Here is a 20,497-nt window from a genome sequence, read left to right as displayed (position 1 = left end):
CTCCGGATTGACGTTATTGCACTGGTCGAGGTGGAAATAACTTCTGGCTCTCTAATTTCTCCGGTTACAGTATTTATACACCGGTCACACGTCAGCTACTGCCCCAGGATCGCCCTTCAGGGTTCCCCGACTTTCATATTCACGTGGACTGGAAAAAATCAAAATTTTGCATTCATTTTTCCAATATGAGAGACAGTTTTAACTCAGAGATTCTCTTTTTTTAACCACCAGAAACTGCTAATAAATCTCACACAGAAATATTTTTTTATTGAGGCAATCAGAATTATTTAAATGCAAGAGCCTATCCCATTCACTGTGTACACACTAATTTTTCGAGATTATAAATAATTCAAATACTGATCAGAAATTAAAATTCGGGATCTAGTTTAATTGAAATAAACAATTAGATGAATTACTGGCATTTTTTTAGGTGCAAAATGAACTTGAACTCGAACTCGGATTATTAAAAATGGATTCCGCAAAAGATGTGAACGCCTGGAAAGTCCAAGGCATCACCCGAACGAAGAAAAAAAAGTAAAATTGCGGATTCACCGAGTGTGACAGGAAGGCACCAAGTGAAAACGAGAGTGTCACTTTTGGCTCGTCATGCTCATTATAATTACACTCTCTCAAAACTACAACACAAGATTGCACCTAGGTCATTATTGCCCCATTATTTTCCCCATATTTCAAGTTAAAATCCAAATCTCATCTAATTAGAATCACAATGAAAATTTTCTTCATCTAATTTCCCACGGAGGAAAGAATTTCCATAAGCTAGAGCCAAAAAATCCTCTCCCTTTACATGTACATGTCCTTGTCCTCGATACATTGTCACAACGCGAAACGAAAATTAATTATCAACTTCCGCAGATACTCTAGTTTACGAAATTATTTGTCATTAGTTCCGCTGTACTCTGTGGGTCTATATCGTCACTTCGTGTTACTCCATTGACAAAAGGATTATTAAATAAATTGAATAAATAAGCATAACACATGAAAACGAAAGAATAAAAAATTCCCATTGCTCATATAAATCGATTTAATTCCAGAAGTAAATGAATTCACCGGAAAAATATTTTTTCCCAGAATTTATTGTAATATCGAAAAAGTATGAGTTAAAAATAAAAATTCTTCAAGTTCCTGTGATCCTGGACCTCGTCCTGCGGTACAAATGGGTGAATATCTCTTCCCAGAAATCCTCGGTCATCGGCGACTAAACATCCCCTATAAAACCCGAAGGAGTAATAAAAAAATCAGCACCAGCTGGTGGAAAAGCCCAATTAGAGCCCTCACATGATTTCGAAGGGCATTGAGGGTCTGTCCCGAGGAAACCTTCATGATACGCAGTGATAACGACAGATTCGTCGAATGCCGACGGACCGGAGATATCCGGATAATCAATACCCAACCACACGAGGTTGCCTCTCGCATTCTGTCGTCATGACAACCGACGCCGACGCATGCGTTCCCTGACAATTGCAATTACCCCCTGATTTTTCGCACCCCTTCAAATTCAGTTTCGATTCGCCCTCGCAACCCGCTCCACCGTCACCCCATTCACTACGAAAAAAAAATCATCCCCCATTTCATTACGAAAAATCATGGATGACCCATTTCTCCTGCTCCATCCCGATTTCATCCCGATTTCATCCCTGACAACTGTCTCCTGGATTTTTTATTGTAATCACTCGGAAGAATTAAATCGTAACAGACGGGTATTTCAACATAATTCATTAATTACTAATTCGTAATTGTAACTGCGATTGACGTTTTTAATTTTGTAGTGAATATTCCTCACGTCGCAATGAAAAAATTAAAAACTCGTAATTTTCCAGTTCGAACTTGTTCATTATAATAACCATTCCCCCGGTAATTACTCTCTCGAAACGTACTAATTAAGAAATTAAAAATCATAATGTCCATTCAATTTTCTAATTCCGTTTCTGATCTCGTAATGACCCCTCACCCCTGCAATCACAAATTTGGAATTCCGAATTCGGAATTGGGAATTAACGAATTCGAAAATTCAATTTTTCCCTTCATATGTAGTTGCGATTTTTCATGAAGAAATTGACGTTTCATGAGGCTAATAAGATTGTTAATTAACCGTTACGATGATAATGAAAATGAAGAGATATTTTTATTAGTAAAAAAATAGATGAATAAATTGGGATAGCATTGAGAACGAAGGTACGACCTAATCCTGTCGGTGTGCCTCGGTGGTAGTCGGGATGAGTCGGGGGATGTACTCAAAGGGAATATCTTTGAAATAGGGGATGAAGGGGGTTGTTTGCGCGTGCGTTGGATTTCACGATGACACGCCACATCGGGTCTCCGGTCGTCCGACCCGGGCGCAGTCCTCGGGAGCAATCAATCTGGTGGTTCGTACAAAAATGCATTCGTCGTTCATCAATGATTATTATTATATATTATGATAATTCACCCAGTAACCAGGAGATCCTCCACAGGATATCACGTGCCACGGGATTTGCTTAATTAGATAAACACCAATTATGGGGGGAGCAAGTGAAGATTAGATCATGTTCGTGTCAATATTATGATGCATCGATGATCGCAGTTCATCGCCCCTTGCCTGGATATTCCAGTCGAGATTTTCATTATTTATGGAGAACAGGTAGGTCTTTATTTATACAATTATTTGTTCCTTCATCGCTTGTTGCGCATTTTTTTTTTCTATTCGTCAGGTTTGATTTATGGATTTTTAAATTGCGAGTAGTTTATCCTAGTTTCGACCTTCCATGGCCTGACTCGTGGACAACTTGTGAGGAAAGTTGTTGGGGAATTCGAATGAAATATTTAATGCTGACGATGAGTTCTACGTTGGCCTCGGGGATTCCGGGGGTTGTCGGGGATTTTTCGGGGGGCAGTCGACGTAGAGACCATCTACTTGGTACGTCGCTCGTTTCGGGGATGTTTTCGTACACTAGGAGAGTAAAATCAGGCGATTTTTTTGCTTACGAGAGTGAGACACAGGAATTTAAAATTTCCATGAATAATAATAATTAATAATAATAAAGATGATATAAATTTTCTTTTGATTTCTAAAAAATTGTCTTGTCGATTTTTCGTTTTGAAAATCGAAAAATTTGAATGTAACGACCGGAAATTTTGTTTACGAATATTTTTTCAGCGTGAGGAATTGATTTTGCGTGTTTTTGCATGACACGGAATGATAAAGCCCGGAGAACAATCAATGAGTTACTTGAGCTCATATTATTGCCGCAGGAGACATGTGGGTCATGAGTTACACGGGCTAATAGGATATACCGGGGCTTTACACTCATTACTTTTTTTTTTCTCGTCCCATGCCATGCATTAATGAATGCCGTCCCATATTCAGTGCTGAAAGCTCGAGTGAAGAGTGTGACGAATGATAGGAAGCGGGAAAAAGACAATTTTCACTGGAAAACAAAGGCTTGTCACAATTAAATAGTAGAGGTGGAATTAATAAAAATTCTATCGTGACTTCCTAGAGGATTACGTGATTTTTTGCCACAATATCCTGCAACTCCATTACAAACACAATTTCTCGTTACAACACGGGGGAAGAAGCGCAATTAAAAATATTGTAAACAATTAATGAATGAAGGAAAGCAATAAAATTAAATTGAAACAGATAAATTTTGATAGAAAGAGAATAATCATTCGACATCTGATTTTTATTCCGATATCTATCTCTTCGGTAATAAAAAATTTAGTGTGAGGAATTCAAGAATATTAATGTTATTATTTTTATTGGATTATATTTATATGAATATCAGGGAGCGAATAGTTAATTTTTTTTTCAACGTGTTGACATTTCTCGCGAGAGGAAAAGTGGGAAATCAAACGAATGTAGTAACGATGTATCATTTTTTTCCGGTGTGAATTATTCCCGGGAAGGGATGTTACCCATCCCTGGGGATGATCTACTCGTCCTTCGTGTAAATCACCCCCATTCCTGAATTATTCTACCCCTGAAGAGGGAAAAGGTCGGAATACTTCGAGAAAGAGAGTGAAATACACTGAGTAGACGTTCATTCACCCTTATCTTTTACTCCGAAGAAGAAATCTCAAGAGAACAGTTCAAAGAGAACAAACAGAATTCATCGGCTTTTCTCCTGTAAAATATCTCCGAGTGAAGTCAACAAAAGAAAAAGTATAATTTTTCCTTTTTCCTTGAGTCTATTAACAAAATAAAAGAATATAAATTCGCGATCTATTATTTTTTAAATAAAATAGCACGCATTTCACCATTAAAATTTTCACTGTTCCAGGGATTGAGGGAAACTCAGAGAAACTATTGAATTAATAAATTAAAAAAAATGTGGAGTTCAGTGACAGCCGCCGGCACGGAAAATGGACCAGCACCTCCTTCCAGGAGTAAACACAGTGCGACGTTACTAGGAGGCCATGTTTACCTTCTCGGGGGAAGAAATGGAAATCTACCCTTGAGGGATTTATGGAGATATAGCCTGGGTGAGTTGATTCAGCGCGAAACCCTCTTTCGGTGATTGAATTTCAATATGAGGGAGTTCATCGTCACGAGCCCTTGTCTACCCATAGAATATCGATGGATTCCAGTGGATAATAAGACCCTGGATGATATTTTTCCGAGAAATAATCCTGACAAGTAATTAATTATCCAAGGCTTTGAATGATGAATTATCAATTGACATCTGGAACGTTTAGTATTTATTATAATTTTCATTCTTCCACTCGACGTTCATTAATTTGTATGGATTTATGAATTATTTATCCCGTAATTGTTATATTAATTCTGATCTGTTGACCTGGTTTCCATGAAGAAGAGAATTGATGAATCGGCTGGAGGCTGAATAGTGTATAATTAATAGTCACTCCCGAGAGAATGGAAAAAAGGTAGAAGTGATTTTATGAAGATAATAAAACTCGATGACATCCACTTCACCCCATAAAAAAATTACAGCACCTGAAGAGCTGAGAGTGAGAGCTCTTCAGAGTGTATTCTTAGCAAGGCCAATAGTGATAAAAAATGTTGCCTCGTCGTGAGGCACGTTCACGTTCCTGGGCTGGTAAAAATCGTGGGAAATTCACACCCCGGGTGTTTCTTGTTACAAAAATCGTTGAAAAATTCAACGCCTTCTACCTGCATCTCCCTGCTCATCCTGATTTGTAATTCTGTTTCCCCAGCCGAGAGTCGGTGGGAGGAATTACATCCCAGTGGAGAACGACCTCCAGCCCTCCAGGAGCACAGTGCAGTTTCGTATAAAGATTCTTTGTACGTTTTTGGTGGTGAATTGGGATTTTCTGCAGGAACAGAAACTCCGTTGTGGGTTTACTCAGTCAAGGTACAATGGCTCTGATAATTTTATTTGAAATAAATAAAAACTAGACGATAATGTAGTACGACGGAAATTCAAATTGCGACTTGAATATTTTTTTTACCAGACGAACACTTGGCGGAAGGTTCGCGCCCAGAGAGGATGCGCGGTACCACGAGGTCGTCGAGGTCATACAGCCCTGGTGCACCGTGGCCAGATGCTGGTGTACGGTGGTTACCAGGACCTACGTGGCAGTTCCTCGGAGCTCTGGTCCTTCCACTTCGAGACGGAATCCTGGCACCTGCTGTCATCACAATCCGGTGATAGCGGTCCAGCCCCACGTCACAAGCACTCAGCAGTTTTGCACTGTGATGCGATGTACATCTACGGTGGAATGACAGATCTGCAGGAGCGAAATGACTGTTGGCGGTGGGATGTGAACGCGAGTTGCTGGTGGCCCCTGAGGAGTAAACAGGGACCTGGTCCCCTTCACGGACATGCAGCATGTCGTTTACCAAGTTGCATGCTGATCTTTGGAGGTGAGAGTGGAGGTCTGGCGACAAATGAACTGTGGAGCTATCACTTTGGCACAGAAACCTGGGGGCGTCTTCTGGTACCGGGACCAAAGCCCCAGCCACGAGCTGAGAGTGTCGCCCTGGCTGTCTCAGAGCTCGTGATACGGGGAAATGGCATGCAGGAGACTCGTTGCAAGACCACGAGAAAGCCACGATTTTCCCTGGCAGGTATCGCTAATACTGGTGTCGACGACTGCCAAACTCCAGGGACAATCGGCACCAGCACACGACCGAGCTTCCTCAGGGAGATCTCTAAGCTCTCCCAGATCAATCTCTCACGTCTTCATCCGAACAAATGCAGCTACTCAGTGCTGAGTGGACAGGAGGACCACGAGGATGAGCACAGCCAGCCCCAGGAGGCCAACTCGTATTATCCATTTCAACAGGTCGACGCAGAACTCGCTGAGACGAGCCTCAACAGTCGAATGGTCAAGTCTCGGAGTGCCAATGCATTGGCCAGGAGACGACAGAAAAATTTTGCCAATAATCCAAGCTCTTCGTTCAATGATTCCTACGAGCCACCGGCCCGGACCACGAGAATGACCAGAGAGCCAATATCAGTGCCAAATTTTCGAGCCCTGACACTTCCAACTCCAGTGCTCACACCGGTAGAAGCTGCAAGACTAGTCTTCGTGGATCCTGACGAGGACAGCGAGAACGAGGGACGACAGGAGTCGAGGAAGGATGTGAGGCTCATCGATGTCGAAGAGGAGCGAGGTGACTTTGAGAGTCTTCATCAGGCGTGCCAGCCCACCCGGGGGGAGAGCTACAGCTCCCATTTGTACGAGGCAGTGCACAGCCCCAAAACCCCAACAACGAGACTTCCAACTTCCGCCTCCGTTCGCTTCGCCGATCTCGAAGAGGGTGAGGAGTCAACCTCAGATTATGCAAGTATCGAGGCCAGAAGTCCCGGGGATCCCCTCGACGACTTGTGTCTCGATAAACACGACTCCAGGAAGAGGGGGAGTAAACATCGGGCACCCACGATACGTGAGGGACAATTTGGCTTCTGCAATCCGAATTATCTTGGATTGGAGACCACTGAGGACTCGAAATTCGCGAGAATTCTTAATAGTCCTCCGGACAGTGTTTTGGAGGACGCACCAGGCCGCTCGGCCTCGCAGACTTTTACGGAACTCCTGGAGCTCCAGGAGATGAAGCAACCCAGGGCACCACCCAAGAGCCTTCCCCTGGGCTCCACTTCGCCCTCCAGGAGGGCTCTCAGTGCTTCACGCGCTGAAAGACAAAAAGCCAAACTTGCTGCTAGCCAGGCACCACCAACACCAGCTCCTCTCTATGTTTTTCTTATCGGAGGTAGGGAGAAGGGACAGGTTACAGTTTTTGCGAGACCCGTGTCTCTCTGGAAACTACAGCTCGCTGATAATATTTTTTAAGTGTATCTGGAGTTTAGGTGATTATTCCCCCTTTTTTTATTTAAACGTTAAATTGTCTGGAGTCGGAATTTTGTCTCTGCCATTTTATGTGTTTATTGTCGATAAGTAAAATAGGAATTTCAATGAAATTTCAATGAAATTTCAATGAATTTATAAATTTTTGAGCAGCTGTTGAAGTTTTCACTTAAACTTTCAGTGAATTTTCTTACGTGAAATATCTTGACCTTTGATGATGACTTTAGAGGGATTAGTTATCGGATTCAAAGATTTGTATGAATGAATGCCGAGGGGCCGAATATTTCGTGTCTAGTTGCAATTTGTATACTAATGACCTGAAAGAGGTGAACATTGGGAACATTCTTCAGTATTTTATAGTGCATCCGTTGTTTAATTGAACGGGGCCGGTGTCATGACCGGGCCAGTATCGCTCTCAATTTGAAATCATTAAAATGAAAAAGTCTCTGAAACTTTGAAAATACTTGCAGGTTCAAACGATATTAAAAGCCCAAAAAAATAAAATGAGTGAGTGATGACTAGTATTTTATCCGTAGATGCCAAATACATGATGAAATCATATTTTCAAAGAGAGCAGTTTCATGAAGAGGGCAAATAGCATGAACTGCGGGATCACGGTGTATTGAGAATAAGTATTATATTTAAATGTAATCATCATATTATAGACGTGTACTCAAATACCGTGCGATGGAGATATATAAAAGTCTTGTACCTACTGCATTCGTTGACGTGTACACATTGGGATTACTATAATTACGAATTTTTATATAACTGATTACTTTCGATGATTGTGAGACACAGGATTGTAACAGACATCGAGTTCATATTGAACTTTGTAGCTCGGTATTAATTCGAGTGATGGATCTGAAGAATTCGTGAAATCTCGTAGAGCAGAATTCAAAATATAATTGACGAGTGAAAATTGAATGGAAATCAAGGGTATCAGCTAGATAATTTCTATAATTCTCAAAATTCTTCAATTCGGAAAATGAAAAGGCTGCACTGTTAGGAAAAAAATTAATTTCATTGTATTCAATAGAATTCTCTATTTTTTAACAACAGGCAATTTTTTAATGAACATTTTACTGAATTAGATTGGGTCTTGAGATTAAATTGGAAATTGCAAAATGTATTTCACAGGAATCATTATGATTATGGGGTTTTGGTTGATTTTGTTTCGATCTAATGAATCTAACAGGGTAGAGATTGCAGAGAAAATATACGTATTGGTGTGCCACAACTCTGAACAGGAGTTTGCTCAATGATTTCTTGACTGGATTATTAATTAACGCTGATTGATGCGTGATATGATATTCAAAAGTATTGGGATATGAAGAGAATGATAACGTCCAAAGTATGTGCAATGGGGTGGAATATCCTGCCATTTTAAGGGTTTACTATTCATATTTATTAGTAATAGCGTGACTATTTGTTTCGTTAGTGATATTTTCAGAGCCTCCGAGGGCTTCTAACAGTGGAATCCATCCCGAAAGGTGATTTATTTGAGATCATTAGGTCATTATAAAAAGCTCAAAACACATTGTTGTATTATCACTATTGCTGTTACATCTAGGAATTTCTGAAATTCGTTGCACGTTTTTTTTTCTTGTTTTTAGGAATTACAAATTTGGATTTTTTTGGAGTTTTAGGCGCGAAATATGTACGATGTAATTGCTAATTGATTATTTTTTATTTAATGTGAAGTTCGACATATCACGGAAGGTATGAATTGTTTATTTGTTCAAATGTTATTATTACGATTAAAAATCAGTACGACAGCCTATTATGTTTCATTTGGATGAGCAAGTGAAGTGGAGACAGAGAATCAGTGTTTTCCATTCTGTACATTATCTTCATACTCTATTTGGAATGAAACAGGAAAAAGTATAAACATGTCTGTACAAAATAGTGTGAAATAAATGTTCGTAGGTAAATAGCTATGACTCCCCAATTAATTGTTTTCCCATAATTCGAGACATAAATTTAATTCGAATTTAATTATCTCATGGACTCATTCCTGAGTTTTCATTTTTTATTATCCCTATAAAAAATCTTTAGACTAATTTTTTAATCAATCGATTTCAACAATTTTTTTTTCCTTTCCGGAGTGATTTTTTCACCAGGGGTGATTTTTTCATCCCCCGTGAAAATCACCAGGAGTTACCGACATGAATAACCGGAGATACGAGCTTTCTATTTCCACCGTAAAGTGGAGGAGCGTAAAATCGCCACTCGGGGGAAAAAAAAATCCGTCAAACCGGGCCTTAACCTCACATGACACATCTGAGAATTATGACCGGGTTCGTGCAAATGTAATTGTCAATTTGGTGGGGTGATGAGAGTTGAGACAGTGGTCGACGAAACGCAGGAAAAAAGTGTGAACAAAATGCCGTAAGCGAAACACCGAAAGATTCAAGGACTTTTCATGATCACAGAGTTGATGTTTCAGTCGACACGAACCATATCAGTACTAAAAAGTGATGCTATCAGGAGGGATGGTCCAGACTGATAACGAGAATCTTCCATGTGAGGTAGGTGTACTCTCCCTTATTTTCCTAGATTAATCCTTCCTCCAGGCATCACCTGAATTACCCTGACTAACCCCTTCCAAATGATATCCACGATCTGTTTCAACATGATTTTTCTGAAGGTTTGTGAATTCCTGTGGAATGCAAAAAGGTGCAGAAAAAATGTACTGGTTTATCAAATTTCAGATCGAACCGAGACATCGACAATAGATCGCAAGTAATCGTTTGATTTACGTATTAAAAACCCTGCGAAGACGTTGACTGGACGATCCCCTTCGAAAAGACGTGGTGGGAGGGCCAAAGGCACCATGACGAGACCACCGAACAATGAGAATCTCCTGACATTCAAACTAGTGGTCGTTGGTGACGGAGGTGTTGGCAAAAGTGCTCTGACGATCCAGTTCTTCCAAAAGCTCTTCGTCACGGATTATGATCCAACGATAGAGGACAGCTACATCCAGCACACAGAGGTGGACAAACAGTGGTGCATCCTCGATGTCCTGGATACAGCTGGTCAGGAAGAGTTCAGCGCAATGCGAGAGCAATACATGCGCAAAGGGGATGGATTTCTCCTGGTGTATTCCGTCACGGATAAACAATCTTATGAAAATATTGTCAATTTTTATACGCAAATCCTTCGGGTCAAGGATAGAGATATTTATCCGATGCTGTTAGTTGCTAATAAAGTGGATTTGGTACACTTGAGGAAAGTTACTGAAGAGCAAGGCAGAGAGTTGGCGCACAGATTGGGTATTCCGTACATCGAGACTTCCGCGAAGGATCCACCGCTTAATGTAGATGCAGCATTTCACGAGGTATGTTTGTAGTAATAAAAATTCGAGATAATGGAAATTAACGTTTCAGAAAATTGAACTTGGAAGCGTAAAAAGAGAATTATTGAATCACTAAAGAGTTTGATATGCAATTTTTTGTTTCAGGTTGTGCGAATTATCTGGAATCAACCGCCCACGGAACTTGAAAAAAATCGTCGAAAAAGGAGGCGATCGGGAAAGTGCAATATTTTGTAAATTGAAACTGAAGGTAAATTCGACTAGCGATGTAAAATACTGACGATCGAAATGACTAACACAACGTATGATAATTGAGATAATTAAATATACTGCCTACGGGATTTTCATGGGAAATGCTATTGACTCATCAGAATTTTCCAAACATCAATATTGAAAATGAAATCTTGCTATTCAGAGGATCGATCACATATTTTTCCGGTAAATTCGGAGTTAATAAAAATGAAAAAAAGCGTGAAAGTTCTCTGTAGCTGTGATAATCGATTGACAAATGTATTGCACGATGAATGCATTGGGGAATACTGAGTTGTTTAAATTTGTGGCTTGATATTGTGAAGACGTTATCAATTGTAAAATGTGAAAATTATGTACCAAAAGAAGCACAATCGAAGAGTCTAGATTTTCTACGATCACATCATTGTGATATGACTAACATTTGAATAAGGAACTGAAAATTAGATTGAATGCTTTTTATTTTTTCAATCCACTGTACTAACGAGAAGTAATTAAACGATTACGAATTCATAAATATGAATTGCCGGGCGTTCTCGATTAATGAAGCATCGTCATGAAATGACTATAATTATTTTTATAATCAACGGGGTCATGATGAATACGCATTGGTTCCTGAGGAAATATCTATCGCCATGGTAAAATAAAAATATTAAATGTGATGTTGTGAATAATTATTTCCATGTGGAAATGCTGTATTTAATGGAAAGCCAAGACGTACTAGAATGGATCATGATTTTCCGCAATTTTTTAAATTCTCATCGTTTATTTTCAATTCAGAAACGAGCAGATGAAACAGTTTAAGGATATCCAGGAACGCTTCAATTTTGTATTGACAATTTAAACGTGGAAAGGCTAGATAAGACTAAAATAATTTCAATGAGAGAAATTGCCACTAAATTCGGATACCCTTAGACTAATTCAATTGAGCATTAATATAATGTAATTTTATTTTCATATTCAAGCAAAACTCTCACGTCCATATAATGCTAGATTATTTAATTGATAATGCCACTCGAAGAATAAAAATTCGCCAAGACTTTTTACAACACAAGAGTATTATCTGAAGAAGTTATGAAAGAATTGATGTCATACGGCCTATTTTTAGGGCGCAACGTACGAATATGAATAACTAATACTGCAAAGCGTGTGAAAATCGAGGAGAAAACGAGAAGCACAAAGTCCTGCACACAAAAAATTGTGAATTTTGATTATATGTATGTAATTCGTATGAGTGTTATCTGGAAAAACAACGCGTTGTGTTAGTGGCCACGATGTAAAACTGCGCTGAATTCCCAGATTGTCGTATAACTATCAACATATACGTGTACATGTATCTCCGAATGTACCAACGTCTGTCCGAATACATTGACGTGCCAATTAAAATCCCGAAAAGAAAATTACTGAACGAAAAAGTAATAAGTAATTTTTCTTCTGGATTACAATTGTCATTTTTATGCATCCCCTTGTCTTGTAAATAAACTCAAAGCAATAACTATTTATATTTGCAAGAAAACAATAAAGTTTATGACATGTGAACATATGATGTCTCTGAATAATTGCAAACACTGTAATACTTTATTGAACTTGTTTATTTATTTATTGCTGGACAAATTCAGATTTTTGATTTACACATTCAAGGATTACAATTATCCAAAGAAGATTGCATGACTTTTAAATTTATGTACCATTCGTCCTATTGATGGCAGCACAGAATGGAAACTATGGGGAGAAAAATAACTAGTAGGGATTTTCCTCTCAGCAAGTTGTCGTGGCGTCGTAACACAATTTTCGACCAATGAGGCAAGAAAACTACCACATCCTTGTAGGCCCTGAAGAGGTTGTCGTTGCACAAGGGAGTGATGATGGGTAGTGGGGATTGACCACATGGTTCCCAATCCATCCAGCAGGCACACAAAAACATCGCAATTTTCCCGTGCCAACGGAGTGGCAAACTATAATAAAAACATTTACGCAGTTTACGGAAGTTTTTTAAAAGCCAACGAAAACGTCGTGTGTCACGTGTCTCCCCGACGTTCACAGGAAACAACAAACTGATGAATTATTAATTGTCGGAGTCATTGCCGTTGACAGAACTGTTCTGATGAGAACGTCTGGGTTAATTGACACGGTTGTGGATATTTTTTGTCATTATCGGTGGTAATAAGTGATCGCTGAGGTAAATTCAACGGCAAATCGCAGCTACGAGGCGTGGGTGTAACTGAATTTACTCATTGTCCATGTAATTTCGTGATTTTACGTGTATTTGCATTGCGCACATCGTGAAAAACCAAAAATAGTTGTGGGAGGTGCACTGATGGTATCATGCAAGGTGATAACTTGATGTAGGACAACATATGCATTACTCTGGTGCTGATTACTTCGAGTGCGAGTACTTTGATTATTTATTATGGAGAAATTGTCGAACATAGCTTGTTATTTTCGGTGGGCATGGGGCACTGGGAATAATGATGGACCTCCTGCTGGGAATAACAGAGGAGATCGGCGTGTGCAAACTTCCAAGAGAATTTTTGAAATTTTGGAGAGTATTCTATTGTGGGAGAATTCTGTCAACAGTATTTCCGTCGTTATTGTATTCAATATTCTGTTTTGGTGAGTTTGATATTTCCTTTGTTTTCATTGAGCAGGTGTTGTCATCTTTTATCATGAGGAGATAAGGGAATTTCATTTTTTCTTTTCTTCAGGTTCTTGTTTCCGCACTTTTAGCACATGATTCACTACTCGCGGAGTAATTTTCTGAAACGATCGATAGTTAACAAAACTGTGAAATTCGATTTATATATTACAACACTTGGGATATTTTTAAATTTGTTTTAATCGGTATATATATTTTTTTATTATTGATTTCTGACGCAAACTATGAATTTGAAAATCCACAAAAAATGTATTTTGATATTTTTTCTTGAAATCAATACTTTTTAAGATCCGTTGATGTTTAATAAAACCGTAAATTCGACTCGTTTTATTTTACCATTCTCTTGTAATTGTTTGGAAAAAGTAATTATTGTTTTCTATTTGTAATTGTTTTCAAACAGCTGGTGGATACCAGCATTGTTTATCATATTTAAAGTTGTTAAACGAACGAGTTGGACGAGATGAAAATGCAATTGTTAGACGAGAATCGATAACAATGTTTGATTATCATGATTCAGGCACTGAAATTATCGAGATGGGAATGATAAATATTTTGCACTCGCGTTTTCTAGTGACGCAGCGATGAGTGTCAATAAGTCTGACTGGAGGAATTGTATCGAATGGTAATTAGAAGATCGTTCGATGCAGGAGAATCACGTGGCTGTGTCACTCCTTTTTTTTTGGCTTCACTTTTTTTTGGATGGAGTGGGCGTTTTTTTTTTCCCGGGGTAGCAATGACCCAGACACCGATATAACGCGTTATTTCAATCACGAGATTGTCAATGACTCGATTAAATTGTTTACCCAATGTTGGGTAAGTGTCAATGATAGTTGTAGTTTAGGTTTTGCAATTTCGTTCGGGCACGTGCCAGATGATGTGAATGGTAAACATGTTTTTTGTTGAGACATGAGTTCGGGTTCAGAGTTTCGAGGAAAATAACGTTTCAGGCGTTGCAATTTTTTTTTTTATTTCTCTCGGAATTAATAGTCTCTAAGATGAATTGACGAAATTAATTTCGCGTTTTTCAGGGGGATAATTGTATTGGAGATCCGTGGTTTTGCTGCGGCCAGCAGTGCCGCACTCGTTGTGATCCTCTGTTACAGTACCCTGGAGGCGCAAGTTGATAAAGAGAAAGGCGTATCGGATTCCACAATGTGAGCAATAAGTAAACGTTAAAATAAGTAGAGAAGTCACAAAAGAAGATTGTCTTAGCTCTTCTGTTGTGTAAATATCTCTGAAACGAAAGGAAACAACGAAATGTTTGTCAGAGCCATTTCTACAGATAATTCTTGATTATTCATAATTAATTAAACAACGCGTATTGAAATTTTGCCAGAGTCCACCCCCAACCGGAGAAAATCGAAAAAATAATCGCTAAAGTCAAGTCGACGTGCGATGGCTTAAGAGAATTGCGAGAAAATCAACCCGGAGTGGTAATTATACTATAAAATCATCCGATTTTCTTCTCCTCTAGTTTTTAATAAAAAATTTAATTAATTTTCAGTTCTGCGTTGGTGTTTGCGCGACGTCCGTGGTGCTGTGGTTTATAGGACGCGCAATCAGTGGAATTCTTCTTACATATACGTTATGTATGAGTATTTTATTGGGACCTGTGTTATTACTCCGGTTACCGGGTAAAATTTTCCCAACGAAAGGTACTGTTCGGCAAATTACAGGATTGCAACATCCATTCTCCCGATAATTTTAACTTTCGTTCGACAGAATGGGACAATGAAATCGAGGAATTTTTACCAGCAGTGACAGAGGATAATCTCGAAGTTCTTGAGAGAGCGGGAGAGGATGGAGATCATTCGCCAACCCCCGCAAATGGTTCCAAAACTCCAAATGGTCGGATAATAATCGCCTATTCTTTTAAACCATTTTTCATTATCAATGAATTTAAATTATTTCATCTCAACGAGAATTTTATAATCTTCTGTTCGTTCAAAAAATTCATTCGTGTCATTTAATTGATACGTATTGCTTTCGTTATTTTAATATGAACAATGGGATTCTACTTCGAGGATAAATTGTGGAAATGCTGCAAGATAGAAATTCGAATAATAGTGGTCGTCAAATTATTAGGAATAATATCTATAATAATTGTTTCGCCTGTGTTGGCGTCTAACGAGCTTTTCTCCTATTTTTAGATCCATTTAATGACGACGAACTTATTGGATTGAAAATGCCATCTCACGAAGATGGCAGCACGGATGGACTCGAACTATCTGAATTGGAATTGAGTACTGAGGGTGACAATGACGTTGATATTAAAATTCAAACTGGACATTTTGAAGGGAGTTCGTCTTCAGATGACGATGGAGATCTCGAATTGAAAAATTCAGAGTCATCGAGCCACAGTGACGACAGTGAGAGCGAATTCGAAATTATTGATAGTCACGAGATCACTGGATTCGACAGCAAATTGTGAAAATTCACATTTTAACGCGACATCATAAATAATTCCAAGATCATTGACACGTCGATCCGTCGAATAGTTAAATCAGTGATTGAGTTACCGAACTAAATAATTAAATGCCACTCAGACCTTATTTCCATCGAGTACCTCGATATTAATTTAAAATCTACGCTACGGTTCCACTAATTCTTTTGGTCTTGTAGTTTTAATACTTAAACGATTGAGAATCATTGAAAATCATGTGTCCATTATATTCTTTCTTTTCTGCGTTATTTTGAGCTAATAGAGTTCGAAATGAGCTTTTCCTTGTACAAATCGTGATTTTCGTCTCGTGGTGCCGCAGAAATTTTCCTGTCTAATTCTTTCCGATTTCAACAATTTTAGATTATTAGGATGATAATTGTAGTATTTGGGGTGCGTATCAATGCTCTTGGGATAAAAAAAGTGCAGGAATTGAACATTTACTTGGATCTAGGTTTAACAGTTCGGTATTTGTTATTGTCATTATGAATGTTGATTGTGCCTCAACAGGAATTAATGGCGATCAGCAATTTAGATATAACTATTGATTTTACGAATTGACGAATTAATTGATGATTCGTGCTCAGGAATATTTTTCACCCGCTGAGGAATTTATGTCTAATAAAAAACTATTTCTTTTTCACCGAACAAATTCTGTAGCAAAGTGGTAGAGTGAGATGAGTTCTGAAATATATCGATTTATTTGGGAAATGATTGATTTTAACGTTTCCTTGTCAAATCGATAGCTTTTGGATGTAACGATAATTAAGGACAGAAAATTCGATTGGTATACTATTTCGCTACTGGATTTGTTTCATTAGATGTGATTAAGGGACAGACAAGAGATAAATTGATATTGGCGGAGATCCTGTCAATAAAAAATCAATCAACCACTTTGTACAAAGGGTCTCACCCATAAATGATTTTATTTTCGCAATTATCCACGCATTCGAAGGCCTGTTTAATTTCCCTGTACAGTCGATACAAGAGGCGGTTTGAATCCGGTATTTTTTTTTTGTAAAAATGCCTAATATTGAGTGGAACAACGAGAATTTCTCGTGGAGACATGACGCTTAATGCTTATACTTCCTCAAAACGAGTGTCTACGACCGATGGAAAAATCAGTAACCAAATGGTTAATTGAGATAAATCCAAAATTACATTCATGTTAACTGTTTCCAGATATAAACCATGAATAATTAAGACTAATTGTAAATTTGACTTATCTCACTTCATTTGGCTACAGAAATTATGATAGAAGTTATTTATTCGCACGTATGATTTCAAAATTTTTACATATATGAATATATGTACATACACGTTCTGTATGCGTATCGATATATTTTTAAATATGTGGCTAGATTATATGTGATGACGTTCACATGTACGTTTTTGGGAGGAGGAATAAAAAATTTCAATATTCGTGTACCTATTTGGAGTCCATTTTTTCGGGTGATCCAGTGACGTCTAGGGTGACAGTCTCAGAGGGGACATTTTCTGGGGACGACATGGGTTCAGCGTTTTTGCGGAGGGGAAGGACCTGCAGAAAGGCGTCTTGCCAGGTGATGCCTTCCGTCACCCTCAGGAGAATTTCGAAGACTGAAACATAATTTAATGTGCCACGTTAGCGTGATTATTGTGGAATTCGAAGGAAATAAATTTTCACAGATAAGAATCTAAACCGAAAAGGTGCATGTTTTTTTATAAATAAAAAAAAATGACCTTCTGAGAATAAATTGTTGGTGAAGAAATTCAGTGTACAAAATGCTTGCTTTCATGTCAATTATAAATAATTTAAACTTTGATAATTCTTACATTAGTCATTAATTGACATACCGTGATCTATCGTTAAAACTTTTCGACTCTTCATCTTAAGAAATTTGTCGAGGGGCAGACGAGCATGAGCTACGTTAGCTTTCTGTGCTAATTCATGGCATAACCCCTGAGAAATAGACGAGAATAATAGATGAAAAATATGAGAACGGTATTCAAAATATACTATAATTATGATTAGAAATATAACAAGTAAATAAAATGAAATCACTAGGATATACCTTCTGTTGATTATGATCGACTAGTCCACCAATCACATACACAAAATCTTCTTGCAAAGTATCGATCACATTATCCGATTCTGAAGTTAGATAAATAATCTTCTTCGAGTCATAAACCTCCAAGTACGATTGCGACTGGAAATTTACCTATAAAAAAAAACCAATCATCGGCTTCACTTGCTTCCGTTTTCGTATGGAGCCGCTGCAAAACCGATCGCGTAACTGCATCTTTCGACATTAATTACTCAGGACTATTAATTTGTGCGAAGGCGCGAATTTTATTTTCTCTGGCGAAATTCAGATTTGTTAGTTAATTAGCTTTAGTTCCTTTATCCGATTTTATCCAGCGAAATTGAGATTGGTTAGTTTTAGAATATTATTTCCCAAGGTCATCTTGGTTTGCTCTTCTCCTTTGCGCAGCCTTGTCGAACCGATCGCGCCACTGAATTTTTATCCGAGATTTACTCAGGGATATTAACCCCCACGGACCGAGGAGAGAGACTGGAAGAAGGAATGTGCAGGAGCGAATTCCATTTTCCCCGGCGAATTTGAGATTTCCTGGTTTTAAAATATTATTTCTCAAGATTCTCCTGCAGTGCTCCTCTCCTTTTCCCGACGATACCGCTGTGGATCCGACTGCGTGACTGAATTTTTGGCAATGATTCACTCCTGTATATCAACTCGCACGGACCGTAACGAGAGGCCCCTCGCGGAGTTTCGTTTCTATTGCAATCTTTTGAAACTTGAAAATCTGCGATTCACTCGTGTGCGCATGTTTGACATGAGCCTCTACATTTAACCCCCACTATGAATTTTGGGCCAATCACAGCGTTACAACAGTCTATAAAGAAGGCTGCAGGACTGGAGAATTTTTATTATTCGACACGAGGAGGAATCGAGTGGACCAGAAGAAGCAGCTGAGGAGCGAAGAGATTTTAGTCTTTGGAACGTGATGGAACGGAAAGGATCTGCGCAAGAAGCGGTGGCGTGGCGAAATTAGCTGGATTGAACGAGCATTATATTTTTAAATTCTCCGACTTACATCCCAATGCTGATATCCATTGTGTTTCTCCATCTCCTGTTTGGACTTGCCACTGAAGCCAGTAACAGAGAACTGCACAGGAGCCAGTGCCCGCCGATTCAGCGTATAACACCTCAAAATTTGTTTAATTAATTTGGCTATATCTTTATCGATCATGAGAGAATCGAACGACATATCGATGGTAACAGTAACTTTGCAAGGACTATCCGCCATCGTACATTTTTTCAAGGCCTTCCTCGATGGTCCCAAGTCGATATTATTTGCCCGAGCAAATGCCCTTTTTTCTCTTGTCTTCTGTCGTTCCTTAAGCCTTCAAAAATCGGCTTAATTAATTGAAAAACTTGAGACTTATTTTATTAACATCGAATGGTTACCTCTTGTCTGCCTTTCTTAACAGCCACATCTCTTTTTTCTTTATCCTCTTCAGCTGTCTCTTACTTAAATTACCCACAATTTTTTCCAACTCAAGATTACCCTGAGCATCACCTGAATTAGAAATTCGTTCAGAATTCTCGTCTTTGATATTAATTGCTGATTCCACGTCCGCACGAGTGTCTTCCATTCTCTCAACGCAAAATTTACTGCTTTCAATCTAAAATTAATAATGTCACTGAGTCAATAGGGCAGGAGAATATTATTTTGGTATCAATCCTTGATTTTAGGACGAGTCTGTGAATCAAGGGAGTAAGCCTGACACATGGTTTTGTGTACAATTCTCTCTCATAACCTTGAAAATTGTGGAAATTGCTAACGCGAATGGCAGTGGTTCAACCGAAAAATTTCGTAGCGGCGGCTACGGTACTACATCAGCGGTGGTACCCGTGAATAAGGTAGGGCACGAGGCCGAGATTGTCGATAAAGAAAGCTACAGATAAAATAACGGGAACCGAGGAGATTGGGTAGCTAAAACGAGAAGTCTTCACCAGTGGAAAATAAGTGGAGAACATTCAAGCGTCCAGTGATCTTCAAGTAAGTCACTGGACATTAAAAATTTCTCTTCTAGTAATATGATATGAATCGAATATTCGCAAATGAAGATGCGAAATGTTTGAACAATTGGATGGAGAAAAGAAAAAATATTTTTTATTTATCACTCCTGATTTATGATATATCTGATGATTCCTATAACTAAAAAATTTTGGTTTCCACGAAAATTGTTCAATACTTTCGAAAATCGCACGCTTAACAAGACAAATACCAAGTAATTAACAGATAATTAATAACTTAAGAAATTTAACACTTTGCGACATCAGATATGTTTCAATAGAACCGCGATATGTGAAAAGCAAAAGCCTCACATTTCTCGGATTGCTCATTACGAAATTCCAATGTCGAGAAATTTGTTTATAATTTTCGTTATCGTGCGCAGATTGTTATTGCGAAAATTATAACTATTATGTTGACCCGATCGCAGGGGAGTTCTTCCCTCCTGTGGATTAACGAGAAG

General features: G+C 38.5%; 4 protein-coding genes across 11 annotated transcripts; 3 read left to right on the top strand and 1 right to left on the bottom strand.

Moving 5' to 3' along the window:
- Positions 1-62: 62 nt before the first annotated feature.
- LOC105267662 (tRNA methyltransferase 10 homolog A) lies at positions 63-19,766 on the bottom strand. 5 transcript variants are annotated; one of them, XM_011306668.1, is made up of 6 exons: positions 19,425-19,766; positions 19,051-19,360; positions 18,009-18,155; positions 17,791-17,896; positions 17,384-17,553; positions 63-148 (listed from the first exon to the last, which is right to left on the bottom strand). In XM_011306668.1, exons 1-5 carry the CDS (start codon positions 19,610-19,612, stop codon positions 17,384-17,386), a joined length of 921 nt encoding a protein of 306 aa, XP_011304970.1. In that variant the 5' UTR covers positions 19,613-19,766; the 3' UTR covers positions 63-148. The 5 variants fall into 5 exon arrangements, with proteins under 5 accessions (XP_011304970.1, XP_011304969.1, XP_011304971.1 ...); XM_011306667.1 differs by lacking the exon at positions 63-148 and adding an exon at positions 12,460-12,813; XM_011306669.1 differs by lacking the exon at positions 63-148 and adding an exon at positions 13,478-13,615.
- On the top strand, positions 2,369-9,236 carry LOC105267659 (tip elongation aberrant protein 1). Its single transcript, XM_011306658.1, has 4 exons — positions 2,369-2,638; positions 4,281-4,482; positions 5,176-5,333; positions 5,434-9,236. The coding sequence occupies exons 2-4, from the start codon at positions 4,329-4,331 to the stop codon at positions 7,273-7,275; spliced, it is 2,154 nt and encodes a 717-aa protein (XP_011304960.1). The 5' UTR covers positions 2,369-2,638; positions 4,281-4,328; the 3' UTR covers positions 7,276-9,236.
- On the top strand, positions 9,539-12,397 carry LOC105267660 (ras-related protein M-Ras). Of its 3 annotated transcripts, none has more exons than XM_011306661.1 (4): positions 9,539-9,667; positions 9,740-9,821; positions 10,005-10,633; positions 10,757-12,397. In XM_011306661.1, the coding sequence occupies exons 3-4, from the start codon at positions 10,127-10,129 to the stop codon at positions 10,844-10,846; spliced, it is 597 nt and encodes a 198-aa protein (XP_011304963.1). In that variant the 5' UTR covers positions 9,539-9,667; positions 9,740-9,821; positions 10,005-10,126; the 3' UTR covers positions 10,847-12,397. The 3 variants fall into 3 exon arrangements, with proteins under 3 accessions (XP_011304963.1, XP_011304962.1, XP_011304961.1); XM_011306660.1 differs by having other exon boundaries at positions 9,539-9,681; XM_011306659.1 differs by having other exon boundaries at positions 9,539-9,821.
- Positions 12,755-17,157, top strand: LOC105267661 (protein FAM134C). Of its 2 annotated transcripts, none has more exons than XM_011306663.1 (6): positions 12,755-13,471; positions 14,543-14,668; positions 14,851-14,947; positions 15,019-15,169; positions 15,237-15,362; positions 15,665-17,157. In XM_011306663.1, the coding sequence occupies exons 1-6, from the start codon at positions 13,269-13,271 to the stop codon at positions 15,943-15,945; spliced, it is 984 nt and encodes a 327-aa protein (XP_011304965.1). In that variant the 5' UTR covers positions 12,755-13,268; the 3' UTR covers positions 15,946-17,157. The 2 variants fall into 2 exon arrangements, with proteins under 2 accessions (XP_011304965.1, XP_011304966.1); XM_011306664.1 differs by lacking the exon at positions 12,755-13,471 and adding an exon at positions 14,077-14,327.
- Positions 19,767-20,497: the final 731 nt, after the last annotated feature.

Source organism: Fopius arisanus, unplaced genomic scaffold, assembly GCF_000806365.1.
Source record: "Fopius arisanus strain USDA-PBARC FA_bdor unplaced genomic scaffold, ASM80636v1 scaffold00049, whole genome shotgun sequence".
NCBI classification, from domain to species: Eukaryota; Metazoa; Arthropoda; class Insecta; order Hymenoptera; family Braconidae; genus Fopius; species Fopius arisanus.
The sequence above is the reverse complement of the archived record's forward strand: the minus strand, read 5'-3'. Positions and strand labels throughout refer to the sequence as shown.

Excerpts from the sequence above, each read along its gene's own strand:
- LOC105267659 (XM_011306658.1), top strand. The coding sequence starts at position 4,329 with ATGTGGAGTTCAGTGACAGCCGCCGGCACGGAAAATGGACCAGCACCT. Across the intron at positions 4,483-5,175 it reads TTTATGGAGATATAGCCTGG|CCGAGAGTCGGTGGGAGGAA; the intron begins GTGAGTTGATTC and ends CTGTTTCCCCAG. Across the intron at positions 5,334-5,433 it reads TGTGGGTTTACTCAGTCAAG|ACGAACACTTGGCGGAAGGT; the intron begins GTACAATGGCTC and ends TTTTTTTACCAG.
- LOC105267660 (XM_011306661.1), top strand. The coding sequence starts at position 10,127 with ATGACGAGACCACCGAACAATGAGAATCTCCTGACATTCAAACTAGTG. Across the intron at positions 10,634-10,756 it reads TAGATGCAGCATTTCACGAG|GTTGTGCGAATTATCTGGAA; the intron begins GTATGTTTGTAG and ends TTTTTGTTTCAG.
- LOC105267661 (XM_011306663.1), top strand. The coding sequence starts at position 13,269 with ATGGAGAAATTGTCGAACATAGCTTGTTATTTTCGGTGGGCATGGGGC. Across the intron at positions 14,669-14,850 it reads GGCGTATCGGATTCCACAAT|AGTCCACCCCCAACCGGAGA; the intron begins GTGAGCAATAAG and ends AAATTTTGCCAG. Across the intron at positions 15,170-15,236 it reads TAAAATTTTCCCAACGAAAG|AATGGGACAATGAAATCGAG; the intron begins GTACTGTTCGGC and ends TTCGTTCGACAG.
- LOC105267662 (XM_011306668.1), bottom strand. The coding sequence starts at position 19,612 with ATGGAAGACACTCGTGCGGACGTGGAATCAGCAATTAATATCAAAGAC. Across the intron at positions 19,361-19,424 it reads TTAAGAAAGGCAGACAAGAG|GCTTAAGGAACGACAGAAGA; the intron begins GTAACCATTCGA and ends CGATTTTTGAAG. Across the intron at positions 17,554-17,790 it reads AGTTTTAACGATAGATCACG|TCTTCGAAATTCTCCTGAGG; the intron begins GTATGTCAATTA and ends ATTATGTTTCAG.